Raw genomic sequence first — 12,606 nt, forward strand, 5'->3', positions numbered from 1 at the left:
TTTGCTGATTATATATTTTTTAATTTGTTGAACAATGATATATGCCAGGTATTGACATAAGTTACTGCCTTAGTTTTTCTCAGAGACCTTGATATTTAGATATCGTATCTCGTTTCACAGACTAACTAACTGAGATCAAGAAGCACATTTCCTCACCTTGTAATTGATGGAGATAAAATTCAAACTCAGACCTGCCTGACTCCATTGTCCATGCTCTTTCCATTCCACTAATCTGTTTCTCTCTCTATTTATAAACAATGTTGTTGAGATCTTGATTCAACTTGAATCACTAAAATAATCTGATCTAAATATCAATTACATGAATAAGAGAGGCTAGACTAAGATTAGGCCAAAATGCTACCTTCAAACATTTTTAAAAATTATTTCTTCTTACTGTTTCTTTTTCACAAAAGGAAACATTTATTATAGTGTCCTCTACAGGTTAATACCTGTCCATGAGACAAAGCTCTAATATTTACATAAGACAGAATATGTTCTCTGAGTAATGTCCATCCTGTAAGAGCACTCTTTTTTTGTGATTTGTAAAGCTATCGAAGACTAACGTAGTTTATTGAAAACTCCTTGCCTATAGGCAGGTTTTCTTTTGTCTTAAAAGCCTAATTCATCTCTCAGGCTGTTTGCTAACACAACGAGATTTTGTTATATTCTCTACCTGTTCCAAGCTAAATCCCAGGGGATACAATGCACAGACACAGCATTATACAACCTGAGGTAGGCTACTCACTCATTGATGCTAACTTCTAAATATACTGATTTCATTCAGCATTCTCTCAGAGCCTGCCCAGAAATTACCTTGCAGGAAAGCATAGTTCCTTTCTGAGTTACCTAGCTTTGTGACTTACTGCTCCCTAATATGACTTACTACGTAATGTCAAAGCTATCTCAAATATAATGATATAGGAGTTTCAAGAAGTCAAAATAGTGGATTAAAACCTGAAATGATGTTGAGGCACAACAATTCCATGTCAGAATTTAGCTTAGTGAGGCTTTTATGAAGGTCCTACTTTATGAACATTTTGACTCTCTTGATCTGTGTGTGTTTACTTTTGTAGCATGGCAGTGGATAAATAAATGATTGGTGATGTTAATCTCAATGGAAATTCCTGGTTTTGTGTAGGGATTTCCTAGTGAAGCCAGTTTAGGCTCCTGTGCTTTTCCAAGTCTATGTTGATTAACTGATCAAGTTAAACATTGGATAGTCTATGATAGCTCAGATATTACATTTACTACTCTACAATAAAACTCAGAAAATCATTAGGATCATTTTCTTAGAGTTTAAATAAGATTTTAAATATTGAAAGTAAAGGCTGAAAACTGGCGTTCAAGACTTTTTAAGGCATATTTAAGCATAGTCCCACAAGTTTATTGACAGTCCTTTTCACATGCATCTTTATTATACTGCTGAAAGATATTCAAAAGAAATAATTGTCAATGTCCTGAATTAAATAAAAGTGTTCAAAATATAGAAAATATTAATATTTTATCAGTTTATATAAAGTATCACAGAAGTGTTGGTTAGTACGTCTAAACTCTGTTCTGCACCGAAAAACTTCATCAGTGTTGACAAGTTCTTTAAACTGCTCTGTGTTAGTATATTTGTTTATAAAACAGTTATGCTAATAGCTCCTAGCTTATGATATTGGTGTAAGAATATAATATGCTTAACATACTACCTGGCACTCAATAAATTTTAGCTGTTTTTTATTATCATTACAAATCAGAGAAAAAAAAATCACACTAAATAATGGAAAAAGGCATTAGAAATGACTCCCAAAAAGAAAATGAAGATTTTTCAAATCATATTGGAAATTTTTTACCTTAGGAAAGTTCAAAAAAATTCAAATTAGACTGGTGAGATGTCTGTTTTCCTTATGATATTGTCAAAAGTTTATTTTCTTTTCTTTAAATGAAAATACCCAATAATGGTGAAGATTGAAGTAAGCAAGTATTCTCATAGCAGCTGATAAAACTTTCCATTGTGCATAACATACTTGGTGAACAATATGGCAATCAAGAGACTAAAACTGGCTCCACATATCTCATTGGTATTTAATTAAAAATTCTTTCTTAATCAAACAATTTTTAATATAAAAGTCACATTTTATTCACTTATACATAAAGGCATATATTGCAAAATTTTTTATAACTACTAAAACAAAATGAAACATACTATGTGTTACATAACACCAGTTATATCAGTTTGCTATAACCACATAAAAAGATATGTCTATGCAGCAAAGGGTTGGATTTCATGAAATGACTGGCATAATATGACACATGTTCTCTTAATTATAGTGGATAAAAAAGTATGATTGTAATTGTGGGAAAATATTCATAAAGGATTCAAAGAAAATAAATCACGTTAGTGGCAGCTGGTAGAATTATAAGTCATTTTCTGTGTTGTTTTTGTACTTTTCAAATGTTCTACAAGGAAAACTCATTACTTCTCTCATAATATTAATATAAATATCAAATAAAACTGCATGATTAATCTCATTTCTCATCCTCTCTGAGCTCTGTAGCAACAAACCCTGTGATTAAAGACTTACTTGGCACATACACGCACTTGAAACTCATCATCTGAAATAGTTACTGTTTGGGGTGCACTGATGGTAGCTTCAAACTTGGGCAAAACTAGAAACAAAGAGACATGATTACTTCAGCCCCCACAATTACTGGCAAGCAAAACTTATTATACTCCTGTAACTAAGTATGACCCCACATACAATGTTTTCATATATGTGTGTCAATTGTTCCAAATTCTATGGCACCAGTCTACCGCAGTACCTAACAGTTTCTCATTAAAGATTAATTCTTCTCTTTTCCTTTGTCTTTCCTATTCTCAGAACTTCACATTTTATTTGTTTTAATCCATTAGATCTTCCCTAGAAGATTTTCTGGACTCTGGAAAATGAGGTATTTCCTAGGGAGAGAAGGAAGGGGTTGGAATACCAAGTGAGGACCAAGAAAGGAGAGATTATTAAACAGTAATGACTAAGAAAGGAAGATGGCAGTAAACCAAATCAAGCCTCACCTACTTTTGCCTAAGTCTAGCATAAAAATTGTTTTGTTCAGGTCTTTGAACTCAATATTTATATAAGACAACCATAAATAGAAATTGGTTACCATAATTCTTAACAGTAAATTGGTATCTCACTGTCTCTCCTGATTTTCTGTTCACATCCACAGAGTAATCTCCAAAAGTTGGCTCTGAAGCCAATTGGTATGAGAGCTGGGTAATATTTTGGAAAGAAGTCACATTTTGCCATTGGAAAATCCTGTTGTTTTGAGGATCCTAGAAAATGAAAAAAGAAATTCAAATAATCAGGGTTATGTGAGGATATTATTCTTTCCTTCTTTATTTTTGGTCCTTTCTTGCATTTATTGGAAGTAAAACAAGCCCTTGCATTTTATTGAAATAATTATCTCAAATTATTCCTCAATATATTCAAATTCAATTTTATAGTTATACCTTTCTTAAACCCCAAAAAGATAAGGAAAAAATGCAATGAAGCCTTTTGATTTTGATCTTTCTGAACCAGAATTGCACAGTTAAGGAATTAAAAACTCCTGCATCTAAGTTGGTCATGAGTCACTCACTGCATGCAAGAGCTGCTTTCCACTATAAGAAAGGATTGATTATGGCTCTCTCCTTTATCTGCTTTCAATAAACTGGGTTGTGTCGCAGTCTCCATGCATCTGTTTCTAGAAAATTATTGATATCATCTAGTGATTACTAAACATTCCCTGATAAAAATATTTCCTCAGAGAATAAAACATTATTGGTTATCCACTTTTCTCTTGTTTTCCTCTACTATAAAATCATGAATGCTAAATTAATTTCCTTTAATTAGTTAAGGTCTGAATGCTGGCCAATGAAATGTAAGTAAACGGCACCAGATAATGTGTCCAGAAATGTTTTCTAGAAGACTCTAACTCAGCAGTCACAGCCCTTTGTTCATTGTCTTTTCACCTTCCTCCTGCTTGAAATGCAAGGCATAATGCCTGGAAGTACAACAGCCATTTTGTGAACTTGAAGATAAAGCAATGCATTAAGATGAGCAGAGAAGATAAGCAGAAGAAGCCTGGGTCCTTGGTAATATTGTCCTAACCCTTTTGGGCTTATATCCAGACTTAGTGGTTTGTGAGAACAATAAACCTTTTACTCATTTAAGCCAATGCTAGATAAACTTTTTGTTGTTTTCAATGGGACATAACACTAGCTGAATCAGAATGTGAAATTAATATTATTTATAGATTAATAATAATTCAGAAAACACCAAAAAGATGACCTGATACACTACTAGTAGGGTGAGCTATTTGCCACAAGTGTATCAATGCCAAAAACACGCAAGTTATGAAGACTATCTAACCTATGTAATTATACACATAATCATTAATAATAAGCTAGATCTCATTGTATTACCCTTCAAAATTAGCTGATAATAACTGTACATACCATGGGTAGAAATCAAAACACATATGTTGAAGGTAATTGATAAAGTTTATTTATTCATAGGCATAAAAACCCAAATAAGTATGAAGGCCACAACTCTAGAGATTTGAATTGGTAGAAAGAGATTCCATTGACTAATTTTGGAAGGTGAGTCCATTTTGTAACAATATCATCTTCTATCTTATTTCTAAATTTTTAAATGTTTGTGTTTTTCTGTTTCCTTATAATGAGATGTAGTTCAAGTAAATTTGAGAAGGGACTGCAGACAAAATTAATTTCAAAGACAACTTCCCCTGGAAAGCACCACTCTTTTATTTTCCATAAAAACCAAGCTGCTGCATTTGCCACCCAACTTATACTAAAAGTGATAGTCCTTTATTTAGGGCTTCATCTGATGCTTTACATTATTTATTCACAAAAATTTCGGTTACCTTTATATTTCGGTATATTTCAGTTACCTTAATTTGTAATTATGCATAACGAAAACTAGACATATCATTATATATTTGAATATTTTAAATGAAAGGTGTGGGAAAAGATCTCTTACCTGAAGTGTGATTAAAGGATACTGAAAGAGGAAAAAAAAATCAGATTAATACTGCAATAGTAAATTCTTTTTATTTTCCCAACTATTACATTGTAAAGATTATATGATGTCTTAATTTGTGTTTAGATTTAACCCTCACTTTCCCAGAAAACAAAGTTTGATAACTAAATGTAACAAAAAAACCCAAAATATAAAAAAGATCCCAACCTCTACTGAAGAGGAGAAAGTAGGTTCCCTGCGACCCATTTTCTTCATATGTGATGAAAAGATCTGAGCAGTATAAATAGCTCACCATAAATGCAAGTTTTGCATTTAAATTTGAGGTTTAGCGTAACACTGTACAAATCTGTACTCTAGGCTAGAATCTATTTCCATGCTTACTGAAAGCTTCCTCAAGGAACTTTGCATATAAAAAGATTTATTTAATTAGCTGATTTAAGTTTGATCATACTGTTAGGAATTATTGAACTCACCAAATCCTCAACAGGTTTGAACTTGGTATCCAGGGTCACGATGCGAAATTGAACTAAAAGAGAAAGAGAGGATAATATTTTTTTCCTGTTATTTCTCTCTCCAAGCTATGATTTTAAACAGACATAGCAATGTATTGCCCTGCTATCAGCGAATACAGCCTTCCTCGACTGGCTCTGTTTTGGCCCTTTGAGATTTGTATTCTGTTTGCAAAGATCCCTGATTGCATCTTTGCAATTCCTTTCTGATCACGTTCTGTTGTATCAGAGCTGACACTGGCTGCTGCCCACACAGCCCAGGGAGGTATTGGTGGTAGAATCATTCATAGAAGGACAAATGTATAACGTGTATGGTAGGAGGTATACATAATTTCCTGGAGAAGTATATTGGTGCTAGCTAATATATTCTTTTTCAGAATTCCAGGGAAACCGATTTAGCTACTTTTATACCCATAACTATCATCAAAGCATTTTACTATGTCCAGAAGAAAGAATATAATATAGAAAAGATCTCATAATAAGAACCCTGTTCTTGTTCTATTTCTTCTCAATAAATAATAAAATCACATAATATTAGTCAAAGCAAAATGTAAGAGAGACTCTCATCCAACACACTAATTTTACAAATGAGAAAAGTCAGCCCAAAGCATCAGAGTGTACTTAAAGGCCAATAATTTATTAACAGGCCCAAACCCAAAATCAAACCCTTCTAAATCTAGTTTGGTGTTCTATCTGCTACCTCTACTTATGACAATAATAAAGAAAGTGCAAGAATTCTGCCTAGGGTATTAGCTTTAGGATTACTTCAACTACACTGACTAATAATGATACCTATTAGCACTGATGGAGCCCTTTCTGTGTAGTTGGCACTATTTTACGTTTAATCTCTTATTTTATTCTCACGCTATTCCTACACGGGAGACATTTTTATTATTCTCATTCTGCGAATGAAGAAATTGAGCCCAACTGGTAAATGTAGAGCCAGGATTCAAACCAAAAACTTTTATTTCATATCCTATTTTTGTAGCCATTGTATTGTGCAAGCCCATCTACGGAATTTGCAGACAATGAAAATGGTATGCAAAACTTTGAGAAACAAAGCTTTAGGCTACTGGCATGGGAGGATATTGTTTCAAAGTTGACCTGGACAACCCATAAAAATTCTAGAAATCCATGATTCCATGACACTAAGTATAAATTTAAGACTAAAATTCATGTGTTTGATTACCCTGAATTCAGAGAGTGTGTTCCTCTAGCCAACTATATGAAGAAAACATTAATATTGACTCACCTTTCTCTCCGGATTTAAAGATGGGTTTATCTGTCTGCACAAAGGTTACTGTTTCTCCTGAGGTGATTGCTACAGACCTCCTCTCAACAATTTTAAGAGTATTTCCCTTAACTAACAAAGTCACAAAAGCCAGCTGTTCAGAAGATTTCTGAGTGATCTGTTTATGTGGGGGAGCAGAGAAAGGAAAAATAATTTTTGAACATGAAAATAGTGAACAATGTCTTAATTTGGCTTCTTAGTCTGAGAGAAACTTGAAATCCCATTGTTGCTTAATATTGAAAGTAATTTAGCCATCACTTGAGAGTTTCTAATAAACTTATTGTTTGCTTGCCTTCTATATTCTTTTTTGTTGCCTTGAACTCCAGTCATTCATTCTTTATCTAGATTCTCCCTCCTCATATTGTGAGACATTTCTATTATCTAAGCAATTGTGTCTCATCATCATTCCCTATAAGAGAAGAATGACAGTTTTCACAATTTTTATTGCATTTATAAAATTTCCATTTACTTCTTGGCTCTCAGGAACTCTCCAATTTTCTTCCCTAGCTTCCACAATTCATCAAACATCAAAATAATATTTTAAATTTTTTTAATAATTTAAAAATAATATTTAAAAATATTTTCATCTTCCAATATGAAGTTCTGAAATGGAAAATTCAGTGCCTCACCTTGAAATTTTCACAAGCATAGAAGTTATCCGTTTTCACAGACCGGTTAAAAATAGTGGCATTGAATCCATCATATTCTAAGATAACACGCAAGGATACAGATTCATTAAGGTTTAAAAGGTGGATACAAGATTTTTCTGTGGAATGACTCTGTATCACAGAGGAGATCCAGAGGATGTATTGCCTAAGCAAAGAAAGGAACCAACACCCTAAGCAAGTGTAGAAGAAGTGGAGAACATACACGAAAAGTATATTTTAGCTTGTTGAAATATTCCTGAGGCATACACAGTTTTCAAAGACAAGATTATAATAAACCTGGGCATGCAGAGAGAGGTATCTTAAGAAAAATATAACAATTTCCTTCATATACTTATTTATAAGGTTGAGGTAAACCAGTACTCAGTGTCAGGAGTTGAAATGCTAAGATATAATCAAATCCTAATGAGAAATATATTAAATAAGGTCATTTTGCTAGTACTTTAATAGAACAGAGAGTATAATATTCCCTTACGGTTCTGAAGCCAGAGCAGCAGTGAAATGAATCAAAAAGATGCTCAGGAAAATGGTGGACACCATTTTATCCCAATGTCTGAGCAATGACGACTTCAAGATATTCTCTCTCTCTCTATGAATAGAAGTCAGCTGTCTCAACTCTCCGCTCTCCTGTCCTTCTGCTTTGCCTCTCTCTGTGTATTGTTGCTTTTATAGGTGCACACAAGGGAGGTCAAATACTTTTGGCAGCAAGTATCAGGGGACCCACCAATCACATTTATTTACCTTTCTCATTCTGCTCCAAGACTGTCACCTTATATTCAACTTCCTGCTTAAGTTCACTGGACACTACTGAGATTTTGGAAATCAGTAGTACTGGTTGGACAGGAAGAAAGAGAAAAACAAAGAAAGTAGTTGTATGATACTTAGGTTTTCACTTAACCAACCTGTTCTGCTTAATTTAGCATCTCATGCACAGGGCTGAAGACAGTACCCATAGCATTACTACATAAGGATTAACACTTAAAAGAAAAATACCCCTCAGGAGCTGTTATTTTCCTTCCCAAAGGTGAATTTTTCAGGCTTCTGAGAGGAGCAGCATTTAAGATGTTGTCAAAATACAGATGCAAACAGACACTTCAATTTGGGCTCCCTTAACAGACCATTGAAACTGCTAAGTTCTCCTTTCATAATTTCATCATACAGAATGCAACATTTCAAATGTTCATGTTCCTTCACACTTAGTATGATTCTCTTAGTGAGGTTTTCTTTACAACATTTCTTTTCAATGTTCAATGTCCTTTTGGACATAAATGCAATAAGGCAAAAATCAAGGGAAATGTTAATACACACACACATGCACATTAGACACTTCTTAGTAAAAGAAACAAAAAGCTTTACCATTATTTTGACAATAAAACATTTCTATAAGACAAATGAGGCATGCCAAAGAAACTAGCAAACTTTGTCAGATGCCCAACATGTAACATCATTTTTATGTCAAGTATTGATGGAATTAATGTGTATGACATAGAGCACATTATATTGATTAAGAAAAGACAGGGATTGACTTCAGTCTTTTTGAAATGTCTCTGTAACAACAAATATAAAGGAAAGAACAATAAAAGCAATTATAATAGTTGAGGAACTATAATGGCGATAGCAAAGGACAAGCTTCTCTGAGGTCTGGGAGATGTGGGAATAGCAGTCCCTGTGGAAAGATTTTTATGTTTCTGTACAGAATTGTGTTCATGAAAACTCAGATCATGGCTCTCTAGCAGAGTTGAGACATTGTTTCCTTACCCGTTCCCATTTACCTTTTTCGTTTTGTTTTTGTCTGCCTTTCCTCTAACCCTGCCTTCCACTGGAATCTCAAACTATTAATTTATTTTTGACCAATCTCCTTTCCTCTGGCAGGCCCCTATGCTTATTAACATCATCAGTGTCCCAAAACAATTGAGGCTCCCCTTCCTTTATCAGCTTTCAGGATAAACACCACTGCAAAGTTGATTGTTCCCAGACCAGACAACCAATTCTCTATCCTTGAGGTTGATCAATCTAAAGTAATAAAACTTCTGCAAAATATGTTCACTGTTCCAAATCTACAGTTTTTATACTGAGTAATGAGTCTAATGATCTCAACATTAATCAACACAAATTCATTTAAGTCATCTTAGAAATAAACGTGTTTTCCTGGTCAAATAAGGAATACTCCAAAAAGTTTCATCTGCTTAACACAGCCTCCAGGTTATTGGAACCCTATCTCAGAAAACTTTGATATGTTTCAGTTCCAACAATATCTATTGAATGCTTATTAAGAATCAATGATATGCTAAGTTCTAGAGATACCAAGATGAATAAAACATGATCATCTAAAGGATTTTTCCTTCCAGGAGAGGGAAGGAGACAAGAAGGCAAGCCAGAAGGAAGAAAGGAAGGAAGGAAAGAGGGAAGGAAGGAAGAAAGGACCTATACAAGATGGCTGTAGTTGGCTGTGAAAGACCTTTTACTCAATGCTAGGGAGTTTGAATATTATCCTGAAAGGTAATGAATTCAACAACTCTTGTGCTTCACAGAGAATGGAAGGACTGAGAGGTGGTAAGAAGCCATATACAAATCTGTTCATAGACTAGATTACAGGTGGAATGAGGACCAGAACACAGTAACATCTCTTCAGGACACATTTTTTCAGTCCAGTTGTTAGGTATTGAGGCTGTTTTCAATGTAAGGATGAAGAAAAGAGAAAGAAAGAGAGTTAGGTTGACCTGATAGAACATGATGTTACAATTAGATGAGACAGGGAAAGCAAAATTAATATATAGATGGAGTGATTGTTTTGATTTGGAATATATTAAATTTGAGGTGACTGCAGAAATAATAAATATGGTGCTGTGGAGAAAGAAAGTTGAATGCAATTTAGGATTCATTGTACCATATAGATATTGTTTAATGTCATGGGCATTGATAAAATTATTCAGGGAAAACCTTTACAAAGGAAAAGACAATAACCACTAGTAAAAGAAAAGCTAGTGAAAAATATCTGGCTACCCTACTCTTCTGGCTGGGTGATATTCATCATCAGGCATCCAGCAATATCCGGCAGCACCGCTGAGTGCAATCTGAAGCCATGCCTTAAAATGTACTGTAATATTTATTTTATGGATTTTTTTCAAACAATAGGAAATGTTTTGTTGATTTTTCCAGCTGTAAAATTAGTGGAACTCCATTGTAAGGGTCAGAAATCTAAAACCCGTTTCAGAGTTCCTGAGAACGACTTGAACTTAAGAAATATTCATTCAAGCCAACACTACAAACAAGAACACTGCCCAAGTCATGTAATGTATAAGCAGTAAATTTTGTTAAGAAAAAAAAAAACAAATCTATTCAGTTCCTGATGTTGCAATCTATTGAAAAGTAAATTGCCCTTTCCTCTTGAAGGAATAATCTGCTTGGCAAGTGAAATTGCCCTTTTTGTTCGCAGATGCTTATATCCTGCATCATGGGCTGATTGTTAAGGTTGTCAAGACACTTCTAATCGCAATGCCTACCTACGCATAAGTGGTAGGAAAAGTAATGGGGAAGAGACAGGTGGACAATGAAAGGTCAGGTGAGCACTATTGATGTGAGCGGGTTTGCAAAGCCAGGTTTTTTCAACTCTGCAAACAAAGTTCAACAGTGTCAGAGATATGAATTTTGCAAGGTCATTCAGGATCATTTTTTTATACTTCTATTTACCTAAAGATCCACAAATCCCAAATAATACTATTCTACTCAAGCAAACAAACAGACAAATAAATAGACAAATGTGAACTGAGTTTTACTATTTGCTCCCCCCAATATGTTCAGACATCTCTGTTCAACAATGTTTTCTTCAATAGAAAAAGTCTTAAAGGCTTGGTTCGTGGGGAGGATGAGGTGGGGAAGGATGTGTAATAAAGGTGAAGGGATATATTATAGCATCCATAAGTCTGCATTTCATTACCGAAGCTACCATCCTCCTGGAAGTTTTTGTGCCCTTAGTGAAAAACATGTCCCGAGCAAAACAGCCTCCAGCATCATCCATTCAACACAGAGACTTATTCATTGGCGCAAACAAATTTTATTGATATCTGTGTTAGGACTTGTGATTAAAATAAAGGAGATCAATATAATTTAACTTTTCTTCAAGGATATTGTGATATAATTGGTGAAATGAACATGAAAATAACTCTAGGCTCACGTTAATACAAAAAAAGAGGAATATATATTTTAGGAAGTTTTCTACCTGGAGGAGGGTAAGACTGTCACTTGAGAATCCTCAAAGTTTTTTACTTTATTCATTTCTGAAAGTCAGAGTGTTAATCAGATGGCATAATCCACAGCCAGGACTGTTCTTATGAATTGACTTGATTAGATTGGATAGAGCAGCAATAAATAAAACATTTGTGTATTTCAAACCTGGGCATTAGGTCTGAGTAATGAATGATTTTCCCTTTCCTCCCCAGAATAAAAGAGAAGAAAATTTATATAGAGTTCTGAGGTCCTCTGAACTGGTATAGTTCTCTCTCCTTTTATCATCAACTTCCATCATTGGTAGGACAATAGGACAAACTGATGAAGCAGTCCTTTGAAGAACATAGAGGCACTGAGAAGTTATAGCTTTATCCTCTTATGCATTCATTCCTTTGCTTGAAATATGAAGACACAGTAAAATAAGGAGAAATAACCTTAGCTGACCGGGTCTGACTTTCTTTGCTGTTACTCTTGGGAAATCCATAAACCACACTGAATATCCTCTGGTCTGGCCACTTAGCTCACTGAGATAAGTAAAAGAGTATGTTATATATGACTCTTGCCACATTAGGTCATAGAATTTTGCACCACCTTTCCATCACTTTCTGAAATCATGATACATTTCATGATACAGTGATGAAACATTTAGAAAAATATAAGTTGTGTTGCTATGGCCTGAGTGATAGTTTCAAAAATACTTTCCCAGTTTATTTTGCCCTAGGCCATCCTAATATTCTTATTACTTTGACTTTGTGCCTCTAATTGTAAATATCAAGTGTACTGAGCTTGACTTGCTATAATACCACTCATGGAAAAAGAGATGACATAATGCAATAATTGGACTCAATAACCATTCTATGACCTTTCAATCCATTCATAGTTGATCACGA

General features: G+C 34.2%; 1 protein-coding gene across 2 annotated transcripts in view; it reads right to left on the bottom strand.

Annotated features, from left to right (window-relative positions):
* The window catches only part of LOC143691472 (ovostatin homolog 2-like), a 47,640-nt gene extending 39,493 nt beyond the window's left edge, over positions 1–8,147 (bottom strand). For both annotated transcript variants that reach the window (XM_077169982.1, XM_077169981.1), the window contains exons 1-7: positions 7,965–8,147; positions 7,454–7,637; positions 6,786–6,942; positions 5,498–5,550; positions 5,025–5,045; positions 3,148–3,316; positions 2,571–2,655 (exon numbers count right to left, since the gene is read on the bottom strand). In XM_077169982.1, the coding sequence (XP_077026097.1) occupies positions 2,571–2,655; positions 3,148–3,316; positions 5,025–5,045; positions 5,498–5,550; positions 6,786–6,942; positions 7,454–7,637; positions 7,965–8,029 (734 nt within the window). In that variant the 5' untranslated portion in view covers positions 8,030–8,147. The remainder of the gene's footprint in view (positions 1–2,570; positions 2,656–3,147; positions 3,317–5,024; positions 5,046–5,497; positions 5,551–6,785; positions 6,943–7,453; positions 7,638–7,964) is intronic.
* Between the last annotated feature and the right edge of the window lie 4,459 nt (positions 8,148–12,606).

Source organism: Tamandua tetradactyla, chromosome 7 (assembly GCF_023851605.1).
Source record: "Tamandua tetradactyla isolate mTamTet1 chromosome 7, mTamTet1.pri, whole genome shotgun sequence".
Lineage (NCBI taxonomy): Eukaryota > Metazoa > Chordata > Mammalia > Pilosa > Myrmecophagidae > Tamandua > Tamandua tetradactyla.